The 21,252-nt window shown below is 34.3% G+C and overlaps 1 protein-coding gene across 3 annotated transcripts in view; it reads left to right on the forward strand.

The window, feature by feature from the left end:
• Nucleotides 1-21,252, forward strand: part of LOC123626997 (complement factor H-like) — a 64,572-nt gene that overhangs the window by 23,756 nt on the left and 19,564 nt on the right. For all 3 annotated transcript variants that reach the window (XM_045536311.1, XM_045536310.1, XM_045536309.1), the window contains exons 6-10: nt 2,218-2,388; nt 7,957-8,130; nt 11,931-12,125; nt 12,564-12,740; nt 19,735-19,917. In XM_045536311.1, the coding sequence (XP_045392267.1) occupies nt 2,218-2,388; nt 7,957-8,130; nt 11,931-12,125; nt 12,564-12,740; nt 19,735-19,917 (900 nt within the window). The remainder of the gene's footprint in view (nt 1-2,217; nt 2,389-7,956; nt 8,131-11,930; nt 12,126-12,563; nt 12,741-19,734; nt 19,918-21,252) is intronic.

The raw sequence follows: 21,252 nt of genomic DNA on the forward strand, positions 1-21,252 counted from the left end.
TTTTTGATTTAATTAAGCCCCATTTATTGATTTTTGTAGTTGCTGAATTTGGCTCTGGGGTCCTAGTCAAAAATTCTTTGCCTAGGCCAATGTCTAGAAGAGTTGTTCCCATGTTTTCTTCAAGAAGTTTTATGGTTTCATGCCTTACATATAAGTCTTTTATCCATCGTGCACTAATTTTTGTATATGGCAAGAGATAGGGGTTCTGCTTCATTCTTCTGTGTGTGGCTGTCCAATTTTCCCAGCACCATTTATTGAATAGCGCTTCCTTTCTCCAGTGTATGTTGTTATCTGCTTTGTTGAAGATCAGTTGGTCATAGTTATATGGTTTTATTTCTGGGTTTTTTAATCTGTTCCATTTGTCTATGTCTCTACTTTTATGTCAGTAACATGCTGCAAAGTTGAAAGCATTCCACTTAAGACCTGTAACACAACAAATGTTTCCACTGTCACTGCTTCTATTCAACATAGTATTAGAAGTCTTATCCAGAGCAATCAGGCAAGAGAAAGAAATAAAGGGCATCCAAATTGGGAAGGAAGAGTTTAAACTATTCCTGTTTGCTGACAATATGATCTCGTATCTAGAAAACCCTAAAGACTCCACCAGAAGACTCCTAGAATTGATAAATAAATTCAGTAAAGTCTCAGGTTATAAAATCAATGTGCACAAATCAGTAGCATTTGTGTATACTAATAACAGTCAAACTGAGAGTCAAATCAAAGACTCAATACCACTCACCATAGCTACAAAGAATATAAAATATGTAGGAATATACTTGACCAAGGAGGTGAAAGAGCTCTACAAGGAGAACTACAAAACGCTGATGAAAGAAATTGTAGATGACACAAACAAATGGAAAAACATCCCTTGCAGAATCAACATTGTTAAAATGTTCATATTGCCTAAAGTGATTTACAGATTTATCACATTCCCCATGAAAATACCAATGTCATATATTTCACAGACTTAGAAAAAATAATCCTATGATTCATTTGGAACCAAAAAAGAGGCCTGAATAGCAAAGCAATCTAAAGCAAAAAGAACAAATCTAGAGGGATCACATGGCCTGACTTCAAATTATACTACAAGGAACTCTTTCTAACACTAGTTCTTTGTGTTAAAAACTAATATTTTTATTGGGCATAGCAAATACTGTATACTTTAGAGGTTCATGGATAGAGTTCTCATTCTTATAACTTGATTTTTGTGGTTAGTGAAACTTCTTGGAATGACTGATGCCTTAGATAAGTCTTAAAGAAAGAATAAAATTTCTTTTATTTGAAAATGAAAGCACATGCATACCAGTCAGAGGAAGTTCATGGAGAGGAAGTGGAAAGACAGTGAGGCTTCAGTGAGCAGTAAAGTCCACTGATCCTTGTTTATTGTTCATAGGGGCCGTACGTAGGAAGCAAGTAGAGCATAAGTCAGTGATGTATTGAAGAGAGGCCAGTGCTAGGTGCTGGGGTGCTACATGCACTGTGCTGAAGAACGTGGCTTTTATTCACACTATTTTGGGAATCAATGAAAGATTTCAAGTGGAGCAATTATGTGAACGATCACTAAGTTATACACATAGAGAATGGATTAGAAAAGTGGGAGAACAGGATTCGGGGAACCAGTTACCATTGATTGCCACAATCCCACAGAAAATTATTTGAGAGAAGTTGTGTCAAAGATGATGGCCATTTTTTTTTTCAGAAATCCTGGATGGATGGTGAAGACACAAGAGCAGAAGGTCGCTTACTTTTCAGAGATGTAATGGCAATGAGTTAAATGAATTTCTTTGAAAAAGTGTTCTGTTGAGGATCACTGTTTCATTAATCACTGGAAAATGTATTATTTTTACAGGTCACTCAGTGAAAATACTTATCACAATAAACCTATATCTCTATTCAATTGCATATATACATTTGATGAATTTTACTGGCTGCCAGTTATTTCAAAAGGACTAATTTATCCTCAAACTAAGTAAGATTAGAAACATAATTTTAATCAGAATTTTAAATTCCTTCAAAAATAAGCATTACTAATAACAGACAAATTGTTTATCAAGCAATCAAGTCAAAACAGAACTTTGGTTAGCTGATTTATCTATGGAAACAAAATTTCCACTTTTTATATAATTATATTTTGATCACAGTCCATTGATTTGTAAAAACATTTTGGAATTTCCATTAATTTGTAAAAACATTTTGGAATTTAATGCCTCTATTTAGAAATTTCCTGCAAATTACCAGAAGTTAGAAATGGATATCCATTATCTGGGAAGAATATTTATAAGGAGAATGAACGATTTCAATATAAATGTAACCGAGGTTTTGAATACAGTGAAAAAGGAGATGCTGTATGCACTAAATCTGGATGGAGTCCAGATCCTTCATGTGAAGGTAATGTTATATTTATTTTCTGTCTCTTTTGTTATAAATTTTATCAATTATTTTAATTAATATAATTCTTTTAATTAAGCAATTTATTTTTTCTGAAAACTAGTGTACTAATTTTCATAGGAATCAGCTTTTAAAAAGATCATATATCATAGAATTCTATGTGTGTAAGGTCCTTTCTGAGATGAATTGATATGATCCTCTCACTCTGAAGATAGACATAAGCAGGGTCAGCAAGTTTAAATAGCTTATTAAGTAGTTAGTTCATTGTCAAAAATATGTTTATAGTAGAGCCAGGACTATGGCTATCTAATTCCTAGTAATATACAATTCTCAAACAATTAGATTGCTCCTCCAATGCCCGGAACTTATTTAAATTATATTACTATTTTAAAAATATTTTAAAATAAATTCTAATAATACCACCAGATGAGAAGACCCTCAATTGACAATGGAATTAGGTGAAAGAAAATGGAGATTTTCATGAACAACAAGCCTAGTACGAATCAACAGTGACTGTGGGAGGAAACCTAAGCCTCAGGTTCATTATGGAAGGATGTTGTACCAAGCCAAAGAGTTGATCTCAACTGTGGATTTTGCCCACCAAAAAATATGTCTAGAATAGTGTGTTCTACTTAGTCTACCTCATTTAAAAAGGGATGGTTTCAAAGTATCATGGCCTGGAAGAGAGAATGTAGATAGTTACAGAGTTTAAGAAATTATATTAATATCATAAGAAGAATACCAAGAAGATAACAGCTATAGTGTGCTAATAACCATTTTGAGATACTTGCAAACGTTTCTGGAAGGGAGTGAGTTAGCCTTTGATGAGGGCGGCTGCATTATGGGAAAGGAGGAACAATGTTGTCACACGTGGTCTAGTAACCTTATAAAACAATGACTTTTTACAGATACTGCCATACTGTTGAGGGGAAGAAGAGTTGAATTTTTAAGAGCTTTCTGAACTTTAAATCCTATGACTTGTAATTACATGTATAAACCTTGTTTTAGTGATCCTCTTTTATAAAAAGCAGAATTAATTTTGGGCTGATTTAAGCCCACAAGTAGCTCCTTGGAAAACATACCTTTCTTTACAATGGAGTGATGTCTACTTTTAGGCACTGTTAAGAAAATATAATTTAGAAAAATATTAATGAACTCAAGAAATGATAACCCACATTAGATTCGTGTTTGGCTGATGGTGTGTGGAGTCCAGCTGTTTGTCTTCATGACGTTCCTGGCTCCAAAGCAAAGGCAGTGCCTGCCCCAGTGCTCTGGCATCAGTCTGCATCAGACGCCCTTTCAAATACACAGTTAATTCATGTGTCCAATCATCAAAATGTAACTTATAAACCACTGATTTTATATCAGGTCCTTGTCCTGCATTGAGGGTAAACATCACAATAAATCATCCTTCCAGCTTCCAGTGAATTCCAAATAAGACTTTGGGAATTCAGCTTTATTTGGACGTGTGACTCAGTACAGCATGATTGCCTCATTGAAGATATCTGATTATTTCATTTCTTTTTCTTGGTCATTTAGCTACCTACTTAAGATGCTTGCTTAGCACATATTTGTTTTCACAGGAAGAAATCTCTCTGTTTTTCCCAGATGTGTTGCCACATTCCTATGATTGCTTCTTTTGAACACTTGATTCATTTTTATTCACACACACACACACACACACACACAGACAGACATACATATATATATATAAATCTAATGTAAGACATGTACATATTTGGGACTTTATTTGGGGGCATACTGTCAAAACTTTTATCTATGTATCCAATAGGGAAAGTGTCTCTCAACAAGTCACTTACAGAAACAATTAAACATACCTAGACCTGATAATTAAAAGCTACCTTTGATTCAAATCCATCTACTCCATCTACAAACCAGATTTTCTATTGATTCACAGCATAGAGTGCTAACCTTAAATCAGGATTCTTACTTCAAATGACCAATGGTTGTTTTTAATACTAGGAAAATATGGATAGTCCTAAATATTGTTTTGGATAAAGGTACCTGCTCTGGCAATGTTTTTATGGCACCATTTATTTTTTAAAAGTTTATGAGGGCAGGAAATTAAGCTTTATTAAGAGATTTATGTCTACTATTTGAGAGTAGAAATATATAACCAATAATTAACACTTGATAGAAATTTGTGTCTGAATGAATATTCAAGTGATGAGAAGAAAGGAAAGTGGGGGAATTTTTAGGCATCTGTCATGGGGTTCTTGCATCACAAATTAAAGTATTGAACACAGTAGGAAAAATATGTATTGAAAAAAGGATGATGATTTAGTTTGTCATATAATAAATTGGGTATGCTTTTAAATTCTACTCATGGGCCTGTCGAGTATGAAGCTGCAGTTGTATATGTGGATTTGGATGTCACCAAAAAAGTTATTAGCGTAATGGGAGTAGCTTTATATCATGGAAGTATCTTTTTTTTTATTTCAGCATATTATGGGAGTACAAAAGTTTAGGTTACGTATATTGCCCTTCTCCCCACCCCCGAGTCAGAGCTTCCAGCGTGTCCATCCCCCAGACGGTGCTCATCACACTCATTATGTGTGTATACAACCATCCCCTTCCCCTGCCATCTGCCTGACTCCCGATTAATGTTATTCCTAAATGTGCACTTAGGTGTTGATCAGCAAAACCAATTAGATGGTGAGTACACGTGGTGCTTATTTTTCCATTATTGGGATACTTGACTTAGTATAATGGGTTCCAGCTCAATCCAGGAAAATACAGGAGGTGCTAGATCACCATTGTTTCTTATAACTGAGTAGTACTCCATGTTATACATACACTACATTTTATTATTCCACTCATGTATTGATGGGCACTCAGGTTGTTTCTACATTTTTGCAGTTGTGAATTGTGCTGCTATAAACATTCAAGTGCAAATGTCTTTTTTATAGAACGTCTCTTGTTCTTTTGGGTAGATGCCCAGTAATGGGATTGCTAGATCAAATGGTAGGTCTACTTGTATCTGTTTAAGGTATTTCTGTACTGCTTTCCACAGAGGTTGCACTAGTTTGCAGTCCCACCAGCGGTGTACGAGTGTTCCTATCTCTCTTCATCCACATCAACATTTATTGTTTTGGGACTTTTTGATAAAGGCCATTCTCACTGGAGATAAGTGATATCTCACTGTGGTTTTGAATTACATTTCCCTGATGATTAGAGATGTTGAGCATTTTTTCATGTTTGTTGGGCATTCTTCTGTCTTCTTTTGAAAAGTTTCTGTTCATGTCCTTTGCCCACTTTTTGATAGGGTTGTTTGATTTTTTCTTGCTGATTTTCCTGAGTTCTAAATAGATTCTAGTTAGCCCTTTATCGGATGTGTAGCATGTGAATATTTTGTCCATGAAAGTACCTTGAATCACACAAAGAATGTAAAAAGGCAAACATCAAAATCAAGGACAAATACTCATGTAAAATCAACTGTAAGGCATAGATACTCATCATACAACACCTATAGGGGCTTAAAGAAAGACGTTTCTGAGGTGATGATAAACATTAATGTGAATATCTAGGGCAGAATCATTCCAGACACAAGAAATGGCAAGTGCAAATTGTGGGAATAAGCTTGGCATGTGTGAAGGACAGACAGAAGGTCAGAGGGGTAGTAGTATAGAGAGTAAGTAGAAAGATGGTAGGAGAGGGAATCTGAGACGTAAGCAGAGTCTAAAAATTAAGTAGAGTAGAAAAGAAACTAGAAACAAACATAAAATAAAATAATAAATTAGAAAATAGAAGTATTGTTTAGAAAAAGACAATGAGAAGCAGGAAAACATAAAAATATAAGGCACTGGAGAATTTCCAGAAGTCATGTAGTATGTAGAATACAAAGCATTTCTGGATTTGGAAATTGGAGCATGTTGGTGACTTTTATTGGAGAAGTGGCAGCACAATGGTGTCAGAAATGAGATGATTGAAGAATAAATGGGAGGTAGGAAAGTGGAGATAGCAATGGTAAATGGTATTTTAAGGGTTTTGGTTGTGAAGGGGAGAAAAAATGTATTAGTAGCTAAACTTGAACAAAGGGTTGAGAGGAGTTTAAAATTGGAGAAGCATGCATATCCACTTAAGACAGAGTGGTTGATAAGGTAAGAGAGAGAAAGGAATAAACACTAGCTCAAGATCCATGGGAAAATGAAAGATTTGAAGCTAGCTGAATTTGAAAGAAACATCTTGCCATCAAAGACTGAAGAAAAAGAAACGACAAGTCAGAATAGATACAGCTAATGATGAAGGAATGTTAAAAAAATCAATGTAGGGAACTCACTACTAGTAGTCTAATTGTTTTGTGCAAATGCAAGATTTATCTGTTGATTAAGGAGAAATTGGGTTAGGTGACTTGAAAAAAATGAGGAGACTATGGATCACTTACCATGGATAATTGAATAGGAAGTAAATTAGAGGCATATAAATGGATTTCAGGCAATGCTGAATGTTCACCACAGCTTTTTAGTGCAAAATACAATATGGCACCAATATAGATGATTATATGACTTTTCTACAATACTAAAAATGCATTATATTTTATTAGAAAAGCAATTTTTGAGATTGATCCATTATTGAGTTATAGCAGAGTTGATGGAGAGGAATGAGAAGGAGCTTTATTAATTAGGAAAGGCTCAGTCAAAGGATATAGCAAACTAGGGGTTGCATGTCAAATACAGCCTGCCCCCTTTTTGGAAACACGGTTTTATTGAAACACAGCCAGTCTTATCTCTTTATGTATTGTTATGGCTACTTTTGTGCTATTAATATAATGGCATAGTTGTGACAGAGACCTTCCTTCTATCTGGCCGTTTACAGAAAATGTTTTCCAAACCCCGTACTAGGTTATACTATTACAGTAAGAAAAATGTATTGAAGTATCTCAATATCTTAAACTAAAGTTTCTTTCCTATTCATGCTCACTTCCAATGTAGGTCATAAAGGACTCTGCTCATTGTGTTAATAGTAGGAATCAGGTGAGAGAGGCATCATCTTTCTATGTCCTTCTGTAATCACTGCAGCTATGGGAAAGATAACATAAAAATTCACACAATGCTTTTAAAACTTCCTCCCTGAAGTGAAAGATATCACTTCCACTTTTATTACATTGCTCTATGCAATCATATGGCCACAATTACTTCAAAGCGAAAGCGACATGAAATCCTGTCAATTGTCTGGAAGGAAGAGACCACGAATATTCGTAAACAGTCCTCGCGAAAACAACAGAAACCAAGGAAGTGGAAGAAAGTGGAAGGAGTAGTTGAAGTTATATCTAATCAGGTCATTGCCAGATATGGAATGTCATGAGGTAGGGGATGACTTCTTAGAAAGAGGAATTAAGAGCCCAGGAGGCACAAATACTTCAGATGAGAAATACAGTGAAGAGAAACATGAGTGATACAGCAGGAATGGTCTGATGTGTTCATTTTAATGCTATTTTATACTGTACTAGGGACAAATGAATAGCATCCACTTTTTAATTTTCATATACTTAGATAATCTTAATGAATACTGATTTCTACATGATCTACATATCATTTTTTGTTTCAGAAGTAACATGCAATACTCCTTATATTCCAAATGGTGACTTCTCACCTAAGAGAATTAAATACAGAACCGGAGATGAAATCAGATACACGTGTAAAAATGATTTTTATCCTTCAAACCAGGGAAATACAGCAAAATGCACAAGTAGTGGCTGGGTACCTGCTCCAAGATGTACCCGTAAGTTCCATTCACATCTTGACTCGCTTCTTAATTCTGAAATTACGTTGTCTTAAACACATAAAAAATGGGGGCATAATAAAATCAAATATCTGTCTTATTGTATGTATAAAGTAGAGCCTTGAGAAGCATTCTTTACTTTTCAAAGTAACCAATTTTAAATAGCGTAAAAACAGTTTTGCAAACTAAAACCTCATTTTTCCTACTCAAAATTAAATTGATGCGTATGTATGTTTATGAATGTCTATTTCACTAATTAACAAAGTTTTTCCAGTATCTGAAATCAAACACTGGGTAAAAATAGTGCCATTTAACACATAGTACATTAACTATTTTTTGCATTGTAACAAATTTGCCTGAAAACATACTTGCTTAAAACTGCAAACCTTTATTATATCACAGTTTCTATGGGTTAGGAATTTGGGAGTGGCTTAAATGGGTAGCTGTGAGTCAGACTGTCTTCTTGTGCTGCAGTCAGGACAGTGGCCCAGGTTACTGTCATCAGAAGGCTCAGCTGGGCTGGAGAATCTGCTTCCAACAGGGCTCACTCACATAGCTGCTGTCAGGAGGCCTCAGCTGGTTACCACTTGGGCTTCCCCATGGATTGATGGGACGGCAATAAGTTTCCCCAGAGCTCCTGGTCTGAGTGTAGAGGAAGCCGTGTGGATACCATTATTACCGACTCACACACTGTTACTTCAGCCGTGTCTATTCTTTACACGTGAGACACTAAGCCCAGCACATACCCAAGGGGAGAGAAATTAGGCTGCAGCCTTTGGAGGGAGGAGTGTTGAAGGACTTGTGTGTAATTTCTGACAACCATCCCATGTAGCAAAATGCCACTCAAATTAACAGAGTATTTTTATTTGTGGGATGTTTCCTTTGCCTATTTTTATGTTTCTTCCATCTCTACAATCATATTCCTTTTCTTTCTATCTAGTGTGTATCAGTTTAATGGTTTAGGAGAAATGCAGTACAAATTCACCATTGGACTCATACCGGGGATGACAATAGTGAATCTGTGTCAGGACAGGTTCACCACACTCCTGTATGCCAGGCTGAATCTATTAACATAAAATTTACCAGTGATAGCTATAAAATTCAGGACCTGAGTCAAAGAAATTACAGTACAGACATATTAGCAACAGGTAAAAATTAGTGAAGATTTTAATCAATTTCAAGATCCATTTGAATCAACGCTATGATAGAACCACCATAACTGCTAATCAGACCACAGCCTACATTGGCAGAAGTATAAGTAGAATGCAAATGTTCTAAGTCCTTCCATTCTCAGTGCTGAGCAGACGTCATGTGGGATGTTATGTTTGCTTCAGGGGACCATTTTGTTTTTTTTGTTTTTTTTTTTTTTTTTTTTTGAGAGACAGAGTCTCGCTCTGTTGCCCGGGCTAGAGTGAGTGCCGTGGCATCAGCCTGGCTCACAGCAACCTCAGACTCCTGGGCTTAAGCGATCCTACTGCCTCAGCCTCCCGAGTAGCTGGGACTACAGGCATGAGCCACCATGCCCGGCTAATTTTTTGTATATATATTTTTTTAGTTGGCCAGATAATTTCTTTCTATTTTTAGTAGAGACGGGGTCTCGCTCTTGCTCAGGCTGGTCTCGAACTCCTGACCTCGAGCAATCCACCCGCCTCGGCCTCCCAGAGCTAGGATTACAGGCGTGAGCCACCGCGCCCGGCCCAGGGGACCATTTTGTAAAAGGGTTAAAGACAGATTCACATGTGCCCAATGAGAGAGAATGGTGAAGGAATTCAAGCCTGTGATAATAATAATATCTATTTTTAATTATGCCTCCTTTTTGTACCTTTTGAAAAGAAATCTCAATGGACTGTTTTATTCTTTTGATATTCTTGAAACACCGTAATAAGGTGGATAACCGTACTTGTTTTGGAATCAAACACCAGATTCCAAATCTCTGCTCTACAAATTAATGGGCAATTTACTTGAGTTCTTGAAGACACAGTTCCTGCAAATCCAAAGACTCAAGCTTGCCCAAGGCAGAATTATTCTTAAATGATACATGTCTTGATAGATCATGATGAAATTTGTAAAACCCAATGGTAAATAGAAAATATTCCAAATCTTTAAAAAGTAGTGGGGAAAAATGTAGAATGTGACTTAAAAAAATGAAACTCAGCAAACATTTTAATTTCAACATTGGAAGCTTCAAATAAAGTGGGGGAAATTTTTTTAATTATAAAATAAATGGACTGTTGGCCAAGAAACTACAGCTAGAGAGATATCATTCACTAGTCTTTGTTAAAGAAGGCATTTATGATATACAAAGATGGCAAGTTTATAATCCACATAATAAGTGTGTAGAAACTACTTGGAAAATTCCTCTAATCATGCAAAAAAGAAACTGGATCACTGAATTTAAGAAACATGAAGAAGATGATAAAGAATATTTGATGTGCCTATGTGTGTGTTGAAATTCTTTTTAACACATCATGTAAGCTTTCTTGAAATAGAATCGTATTTCATGGAAAAAAACCTAATACTATTTTGACATTAAAAGTACTAGATTATTTCTAAATAATCTCATGAATAGGCAAATTTTTAAAAAATATAACCTATTAATATAGATTATTAATAGGTTGTATATAAACCTATTAATACAAGAAACAATATAGCACTTTAAGGCATATGTCTAAATTATTCAATATACATTAATAAAAATAACTCAGCAAAATGTAATGTTATACATTATTTAAAATATTTTATGACATTAAAACATTTTTTCTACAATTAATATTAGACAAATAAATGTTTAACATAATTTTAACTATTTCGATATTAAGAAATATTCCTAGTCCATTTATTTGGTTAAATAAGGAATGGAAAACTTGCCCCAGTGACTTTTTTGAGGCATGAATTCACAATGTTATTTTCCTGTGTGGTACTATCAAAGGAAAATCTTTGTATTTCTCCATATTTCTTACATTGTCTTCAATAAATAGAAAATAACCTAATGAATTTAATTGAAAACAAACAAATAAAAAAGCTATCTGCTTTGCTCTGAGAAGAAAAGGCAGGGCTTTGATTTCTGATGAAAATAGAAAAGAAAGACATGAGCTAAGTGCTAAAGTCAGCACATAGCGTCATTTACTCAGCTGGGGCTACAATACGTGTACTCAAGGGAGACATTAAACAGGTCTGTACAGTTTTCTTCCTGGACAGTATTCCTACAAATTTGTATAGCATGTGACCCACAAGACAAAATTTCATCTTCATTTACAAAGACCTTTTCACATATCTCAGTCATCTGAGTCTCATGACTTTCTGTTGACCTAGAAACCCTAATGGAACAAGTGTAATTATGCTAATAAGAGGAATTTAATCACTGGTCAAAAAATTCATCTCTAATGTGACTGTTCATTAAGTAAAACATTATTTTTTTTTTTTTTTTTTTTTTTTTTGAGACAGAATGTCACTTTGTTGCCCGGGCTAGAGTGAGTGCCGTGGCATCAGCCTAGCTCACAGCAACCTCAGACTCCTGGGCTTAAGCGATCCTACTGCCTCAGCCTCCCGAGTAGCTGGGACTACAGGCATGAGCCACCATGCCCGGCTAATTTTTTTGTATATATATTTTTAGTTGGCCAGATAATTTCTTTCTATTTTTAGTAGAGACGGGGTCTCACTCTTGCTCAGGCTGGTCTCGAACTCCTGACCTCGAGCGATCCACCCGCCTCGGCCTCCCAGAGCTAGGATTACAGGCGTGAGCCACCGCGCCCGGCCTAGTAAAACATTATTTATACTGTTTTTTAATTTTTTATTGCAAGTGAAACCTTGTGATTTTCCGCTAATAAAACATGGACGGCTATACGATGAGAGAAATAAGAGACCATACTTCCCAGTAGCTATTGGACAGCGCTTCTACTATCGCTGTGACCAAAATTTTGTGACTCCTTCCCGAGAGACCTGGGAATACATTCATTGTACACCAGACGGATGGTCACCAAAGGAACCATGCCGCAGTAAGTAAATCTCTCTACCACTGTGTGCCTATGAAGCTTCCAAAGACTGGGGAGAGGAGAGCACGTGAGTCCAATTAAGTCTTGTATGACAGAAATGGGGCCAAGGAAAGAGGTGTTCAAGCAAAAAGACCAAATAGGACTTTTCCTTTATGAAGAGGTCTCCATGAAAATCATATGAGAAATACATGTGTGACTTTACAAGAATATCTGTATAGTTTGTACATATTTTAATTATAAAAACTAACAATAAATAACATTCAATATAGATATACCTTCCGGCACAAACATTTGGTAGTAGCTTCAGCTTTTCTTAAGATGCCCATTATTTCTGGATATTTATGCAGTCTTGTTTATAAATTGTAAAGATAATTTTATATTGCTATTTTGACCAAATTTCTGTTTCTCATTTACTTTATTTTTCATTTTTGTGGTCCTTAGGAATATGTTATTTTAATTATGTGCAAAATGGACATGATCCAAGTCATCCAAGGACATATATACAGGGTCAATCTGTAAATGTCGATTGCTATTCTGGCTACAGTCTTGCCCAGGAGCAGACCACAATGACGTGTACTGAGAATGACTGGTTCCCTCCTCCCAGATGCATCCGTGTCAGTAAGTAAACTTCTCTGAGATCCCAGTATGTGTATAATTTTCTAAGGCTCATCTATAGTAACTGTGGCAAAATGTTTATATCAACTTCTTGTTTTGCAAATGGCCCTGTTTAGTTTTATATTTTTGCAATTGCATAAAAGTTGATATATGTATTTCTTGGTAAGTGTATAGCAAAATAGATGTACCTATCAGTAGACATTAGTCACAAATACAGTAAAAGAATTTGACCACGATACTTGCTGGTTAAATTATCATATTAATATGTACATTAAAATAACTTAACCTTTTGACTCAAAATGATTATAAAATTATGGTTTAAAATAGACAATAAATACAATGATAGCCAAAATGTCATTCATGTATTCAAGCATTGATATGACATTGTTACAGGAAAACTATTTGTCACTGAGTTTCTCTAGGATACATGACTAGGAACGGGTCTTCTGGGACATTGTGTATGTTCTCCTTTTAGAAAGTTTCCTATAGTACTTGTTCCAGTATCAATAGTTCCTTCTGGTTTTACGTCATTGTTAATGACTGGTGATGTAATATTTTTTTATTATTTTTTTTTATTTCAGCATATTATGGGGGTACAAATGTTTAGGTTATTTATATTGCCCTTGTCCCCCCTCCCCGCCCCCTGAGTCAGAGTTGCAAGCGTGTCCATCCCCCAGACGGTGCACATCACACTCATTATATATGTATACATCCATCCCCTCATCCCCCCTCCCATCTGCCCAACGCCTGATGAATGTCATTCCTATCTGTGCGCTTAGGTGATGATCAGTGAAACCAATTTGATGGTGAGTACATGTGGTGCTTATTGTTCCGTTCTTGGGATACTTCTCTTAGTAGAATGGGCTCCAGCGCTATCCAGGAAAATACAAGAGGTGCTAGATCACCATTGTTTCTTACAGCTGAGTGGTATGCCATGGTATACATATACTACATTTTATTAATCCACTCATGTATTGATGGGCACTTGGATTGTTTCCACACCTTTGCAATTGTGAATTGTTCTGCTATTAACATTCGAGTGAAGATGTAACATTTTAATATTTACAAATTGAGTGGCTATAAAATGTTATAGCATTGTAGTGTTAATTTACATTTCTTTTATTAGTAATTCAGTTTAGCATGTTTATTCATAGTTGAACTGGCATTTAATTATTCCAATCTATAAAATGCAGTTTGATCTTTTGTTAATTTATCTTTTGGGGAGGTTTTGGTACTTATTTGTTGGAATCTTAGTAATTGTGACTATTAATTCTCTTTTAATTATATGTAATACAAATGCATTTCTTTCTGTGGTTACTATTTTTCTTTTCTTTAATATTTATTGTGAATATAAATTGTTCATTTTACCAAAACTTATCAATCTTTTTCCATAGTTAATGTATTTGTTTCTGTTGAAAGTAATACTTTTCTTTAAAAACAGAGACATTGTACTGTATTTTATTGTAAAATGTTACAGTATTTTCTCTTCCCTTTTTATATTTTTAATTCATTTTATGTTGATTTAATTCATGATAATAACTATATTTCCTTTTTAAATATGGGAAACCCAACATTTCCTCAGAAACTTTTATTATATCTTTCTATAAAGTATATTATATATTTATATGTATATAAAATGGCTGTTATTCTGAATGCTCTATGTTACACTATTAGTACATAATTTTTCAGCCAGTAACCTCTATCTTAGTTATATAGGTTTATAATAAGTATGGATATCCAGTGATGACCTTTCATCCTTGTCTTTGTTCTTTATCAGTCTCGTTTTTGAGTCTCCTCATTCAGTGTCTGATGATACTATTATTTTTATTTTTTTCTTGGTAGACTTTTCAAATACAGGTTGATGATGCATCTTGGTTTGATATGTAATTTCTCCTGATAGCAGCAACTCAAATGTTATGTTATACCTCTTGCTTTGGTTTTGGAGCTGGTAGTGTCAACCACGTATTTATCTCCTTTCTTTCTCTCTCTTTCTTTCTTTCCCTCAGTGAATCATATCTCTCTGGATCAAGTTATTAATAAGAATTTTGCTATTTTACTGTTAATGCTAGGCCCTGTACTTTAGTCAGTTATTTATCTACTTTATGGTGATCATATAATTAACAAGTCTTAGCTTTATCTTCATAATAAAATGTCAACATTCTATTATCAACATATATTCAATCATCAATGAATCATAGAACTTTTCAATGGAATCAGATCTAAATCTCTCATAATCAGCAGAGAACAAGCAGAGGAATTCAAATATACTTGAGTAGTCAGTAGATATATATTGGAGTGCGTTCTGAGTGAGTGGAAATTGGTTGTGATTTCTTTTGAAACAGTCCCTGAAAAGAAAATATTAGCCAAATGGATCACAGAATACCAGTTTCCTTTAATCTGTTGTAAGCTTGCCTTAGTAATGCCATTTTGACAGATGCTTTTGAAGGTACAGTAGTCCCCCTTGTCTGCGGGGGACCAAAGGTACAGTAGTCCCCCTTATCCATGGGGGATACATTCCAAAACCCCCAAGTGGACACCTGAAATGGCGAATAGTACCAAACCCTATATATACCATATTTTTTGACTAATAACCAGGAAGGCTACTAAGTGACTAATGGGCAGGTAACCAACAGGGTGCGGCTACACTGGACAAAAAGTGGATGCATGCCTTCCAGAGAACGGAGCTGGATGGCACAAGATTTCATCATGCTACTCAAAATAGCACAATTTAAAACTTATTACTTGTTTATTTTTGAATTTAGCACTAAATATTAAATATTCCATTTAATATTTTTGGATCATGGTTGACCATGGGTAACTGAAACTGTGGAAAGAAAAACCACGGGAAAGGGGGACTCCTGTACCACTTTTTCAGTCATCTATAGTAGACAGTGAACCCCCAGGATTTATCAGTATTTTTTAGTGGTGAAAATTGATGATTAAATCAAGAATCTCTGACTATTACTAGACCTATATCTGACATTCTTAATTAAAACAAAATTTTTGATGATCCTCCAGGTATCACTTTTTAGAAATTTACATACAGTAAAATCATTTTTAATTTTTGTTACACAGTTCTATAATATTTGAGAAATACACTAGTGATGTAAGCCCCATTACAAACTTTAGCAGAGGAACAGTGTCTTTGCTGCCAACACGTCCCTCATGCTGACCTTTGTAGTCACATCACAGTCCACCTCTAGCTCCTGGAAACCGCTGATGTATTACTGATACCTGCACTGCTGCTTTTTCCAGAGAGTAACATATATGAAATCTGTTGAATCTGGTTTTCAGTTGGCATAATTCATATTGTTAAGTATATCCATAGTTTGCTTATTTATTTAATTGTTTATGTTGGTGAGTATCACTCCACTGTGTTATGTACTACAGCCTGTTAATCCATTCACTCATTGAAGGACGATTGGGTTGGTTCTGGTATTTGTGAATCATGCTGCCAAAAAATATTCACCTCTAGTTTTTCATATAAACAAAATTCGTTTCTCATGGCTACTTATCTAGAAGTGGGTTTGCTGGATCAATGGCAAGTATGTGTTTATTTTTATAAAATACAGAGAAACAATTTTCCTGAGTTACTTTCTATATTCATATACCCAATGTATGGGAGTTCCAATTGTTTCACAGTCTTGCCAGCACTTGGGACAGTGAGGGGTTTTTCTCCCATTAAATTATCCATGGTAATATGTGTGTGGTGCTATCTCATTCCTTGGATATTGATGCTGCTGAGCATTTTTTCTGTGCTTATTTGCCACCCATATAACTTCTTAAGGTGAAGACTGTTCAAATCTTTTGCCCAATTTTCATTTATTTGCTTTGTTATTGCTGACTTTTGAGACTACTTAGTATCTTCTGGTTACCAATCCTTCATTGAGTAGATGTTTTGCAAATATGTTTTCCCATCTTTAGCTTTCCTTTTCATTCTCTTAACAATGTCATTCATTGAGCCAAAGTGTTTAATTTTGATGCTATCCTGTGTATCACGTTTTTCATTTATGCTTTATGCTTTTTGTGTCATCTAAAATCTGTTGACCTAAACCAAGCACATATACTATTCTAGAAGTTTACATTTCACATTTGGGCATATGACCAATTTGAGTTAATTTTTGTATGAGGTATGAGGAATAGGTTGAGGATTATTATTTTGCAGTTGGATACCTTATTGTTCTAGTACCATTTATTGAAAATACCATTTTTTCTCCCTTGAATTGCCTTTGCTCCTTTGTTAAATAGCAATTGACTCATATATATGAGTCTATTTCTGGATGCTGTCTTCTCTTCTATTGTTCTGTGTGTTTATCCTTTCACCAATATCATGGATCCTTTTACTTAGTATAGCTTTAGCTAAATCTTTAAATCTGGTAATGTGAGTTCTCCAGCTTCTTTTATCTTTTTAAGGAGTGTTTTGTTAATCTAGTCCCTTTGCCTTTCTGTGTGACTTTTAGAATCAGTGTGTTCATCTGGCCAAAACATTGTGCTTGGTTATTGATTGGGACTGGGATTCATTTATAGATCATTTGGGGGAGAACTGATGTATAACAATATTGAGTTTTTTAATCTAGGAACATGATACATCTCCTTATTTAGTTAGATCGTTGATTTTTTAAAGCAGTGTTTTGTGGTTTTCAGCATAAAGATCCTGTATGTATTTTGTTAGATTTGTAACTAAATATTTTGTGGTTTATCATGCTTAAACTACAATTTCAATTTCTTTAGTAGATATAATTTGTTCATGTTATCTATTTCTTCTTAAGTAAGCTGTGATAGTTTGTGGGTTTAATAAGTTTGATAATTCATCCAAATTGTTGAATCTATTCACATGTTATTGTTCATAATATTCCTTTATTTTTCTTTTAACATATATGAAAAGTGAAAGTGTAGTGATGCCATTTTTGTCATTGCTGATATGGCCAATTTTTCATATGTATTTTTTTTCCTAAGTCTGTCTAAAAGTTTATTATTTTAGAGATCCTAATAACAAGCTTTTGGTTTCATTCTTTATATGTATATTTACTTTTTTAGTTTATTATTTCATCTTTGAACTTTATTGTTTTCTTTCTTCTGCTGACTTTGATTTTAACTTCTTAAAACTTTGAGACCTTCAGACTTTCTCTAAAGTTTTAAGGTGGAAGCTAAGGTCAGTGAAGTAGAACCCTGTTCTTTCCTAATGCAGATATTTTGTAAGACCAATTTATTTCATACTGTTTCAGTGTCATTCCCCAAATTTTAATATGTGGTTTATCCATTGGTGTTTTGCTGGAGTAGGGTGGATTGCCAAAAAGGTTTACTGGGTTTTTTGGAAGGGGAAGTGAGAGTATTGCCAAAGTCTTTTTTGTTTCTTGCTCTTCTCCCTGTTTTTTAGCTAAAAGAACAAGCTTTGGAACTTTTTAAGTTGGTAGGTTTTTGTACTTGGTGTTGGAGACCTTGAGAATTACCTGTATTAAGTTTTGGTTTAAAAGGCTGTTTGTTATAGATCAGCTTGGTCTTTTCAAGGCTTGGTTTTAAACTTTATTAAGGCTGGTGTGAGACACATTTATCCTAGCACTAGTTGTTTAGAATATTGATAAAGCTTCTTCTGGTGTCTTTACTAAATGATCTGGATGTTCAAAGGCATCTTTCAACTCTGATCAAATGTGAATGTCTCCTAATGTTGTGTATTCCCTGGGAATCTGTCACCTTCTTGTTCTCTGGTGGTTGTCCTTCCTCTGGTAGTTATTCTTTGTCCAGTCTCATTGGAGTTTTGCCTATTCTACAGTGTGTCAGTATTCAGCCCCAGATTTAGGGAATTACTGCGCAAATCCATAGAGCTCTTTCACTCCATAGTTTCTTCCTGTCTGGCTCCCTGCCCTGCAAATTCTAGTGACCTCAACGTCTCTGAGAACACTGATTTTCATTTCTTCTGTTCAGCAAGACTGCCATTTTCTGCTTGGATTCTTTCTGCCTGTGCTGTTGTCTGGAAAATTTCTCCAAGTTTAATGTCACTTTCACCATAGAGCCCCACTCAGTTGTCTCTTTTGTTTTCTATTTGATTTCTGCTCATATTTTTATTTTTTTTAATTTATGCTTATATTGAGTTTTGTTTGCTTTCTTTTTTCTAATTTCTTATAAACAACAATTGATTTTTGGTTTTTATTATTTTCTTTGATAGCTATTTAGTAAGTTTCCCTCTAAGCACTACTTAGTGTCATCTCACAAAGTTTTAAATATGTCTTTGTTATCATTCAATTCAAAATATTTAATGTTTACTCTTTTGATTTCCTCCTTTCCATGGGTTATTTTTAAATGAAGCTGAGTTCTGAGAAAAAAAGCCTAGTAATTGCCAGTAACTTTTACAGTCAGTTTTACAGAAATAGTAATAGAGAAATAGTAATACAGAAATAGTTTACTCTTTCAGGTTAAGTTATACCTAATTTGAAGAATTTTTATTTTGGCCTTGGAGGAGAAATAAACGTCTTTGGTCTTTCTTATCTTCTTGGAACTCCCTGTGTCCCTATGGTTTGATGCACACCATAATGATGACATTTCAAATTCTGGGAGCCAAAGGCCATGGCAGCTACTCTGGCAGATTTTCTAAGATCGTCACCTCCTCTCAGATGTTCTAATTGGCTAAATAAGTTCTGGGATTACTTAAAATATCCACACTAGGCAAGATTTAAAATTCCCAGGAAAGAACACATTGCCCACCGAGTTCTGGCATGCTGTAGGATTCTGTATTCATTAGACAAACAGATTTCTAATTATTTCTTAGAAGAGATTGTAAGTGTTTCAAATCTTGCCTTGTTAAAGAAATTGAGAAAGGGTCTTGATATAATATCTTTGGAAACTTGTAACTTATTTCCTTTGACAGAAAAACTTGGATGATTATGATTATCTAGGTTTTCACTTAACAAATGACTCATTTTTTATACTGTCATATTATTTAAGTTCTTACAAAAATGTTGTTGAACATATGCTTATCTTTTCCTGATTTTATCCCATTTAGAAACATGTTCAAAATCAAATATAGAAATTGAGAATGGGTTTATTTCTGAATCTCAGTTTACATATACCTTAAATAAACAAGCACAATTTAAGTGTAAACCAGGATATGTCACAGCAGATGGCAAAACATCAGGATCAATTACATGTCTGAAAAAGGGATGGTCAGCGCAACCCACATGCATTAGTAAGTTAATTTATTACATTAGTTGTTATTGTACAGATGATACGCAAAAGTTCTGTTCTATTCTTTTTGAGGGGGCTGATGTGGTTTTACTTGACAAAATAAAGACTTTGAGAAAAAAGTGCACATCATTTTTTTCCTTTTAAGTTTAATTACTAGAATATCAGTCTATCTTTGCATGCAAGGTTTTATTTTTTATTTTCTTTCACTTTAAAGCATCCTGTGATTTAGAAACTATTTAGGAAGCTTTATGTACATTCTGGTGTAAACTCATTTATTTTTAGCTGAGACCTTGATGACAATTATATATACTTGTTTTACGTGATGATACTTTTATGTCAAAATCTTTGCTCTTAGATGTTAAGAGTAATGTTTTTACTGAAGGTATGGACCCATAATGCGTAATCTCATAATAATTTATATGCTTGACATTGTAGGATAGGTCCACTTGTGATATCCTTCCCCTTAGAAAATCTTCACAGTTATACAGATAGCGGAGAGACAGAAATGTTTCTAGACGGTATAACAATTTTTGCTGTGTTGAAAGATTTCCCTTCCATGCTGTCTAGATATTTATAAAAATTTTCTAAGAACAATTCACTCAGTTTATGTTATTTATCCCAAAGCCTCTTAGTACTATTTTTGAAATAATATTTAGTATACTTTCTTTAAGTGACATGAACACTTAAATATCCATTCATACAGTTCTTGGTTTTTTTTAAACTATGCTGAATATGGAGTCTAGCTGCAAAAAGATGTTACCCTTCATTGAATCTTAAATTCAGCTCATGAAAAAAATAATTCCCCTCATATAAAACTCATTTTATACTAAAAGTACTAAATTTTGATCCATACTTATTAGAAGACTCTCTTATTATGAAAAAGAAAATGTCATATATAATAAATGCATTGACCTTTTTATTCAATTAATTTATTTTTCTCTTTTACATATATATCATAATTACTAATGAGCCTCACATGTTAACTTACAAAATGCTATTATGCTTTCCCATAAACAAAGTAATATACACCTGCAGTGGCCTGTTTTGTTCCTAATATTTTCATAAATGCGCAAGTATAATTTAATTGAGAAAAATGTTCTTCAGATAAATTTTTCAGAATGTTTAAATGATGAGAAAAATGCTATGTGGAAACACTTTTCATTTTTAGTAACTATTTCAGGACAATATTTTATCATTGGTAATCTTAGATTATTTGAATACCATACTTAATTTATTAGTATATACTAATCAATAATGCTTTTTCTTATTTGAATGGGAATTACTCAGAGTGTCCATTAATTACATTAGAAATGATATTCTCAATTTTATTCTGTAC

This window comes from Lemur catta, chromosome 23 (genome assembly GCF_020740605.2).
Source record: "Lemur catta isolate mLemCat1 chromosome 23, mLemCat1.pri, whole genome shotgun sequence".
NCBI lineage: Eukaryota > Metazoa > Chordata > Mammalia > Primates > Lemuridae > Lemur > Lemur catta.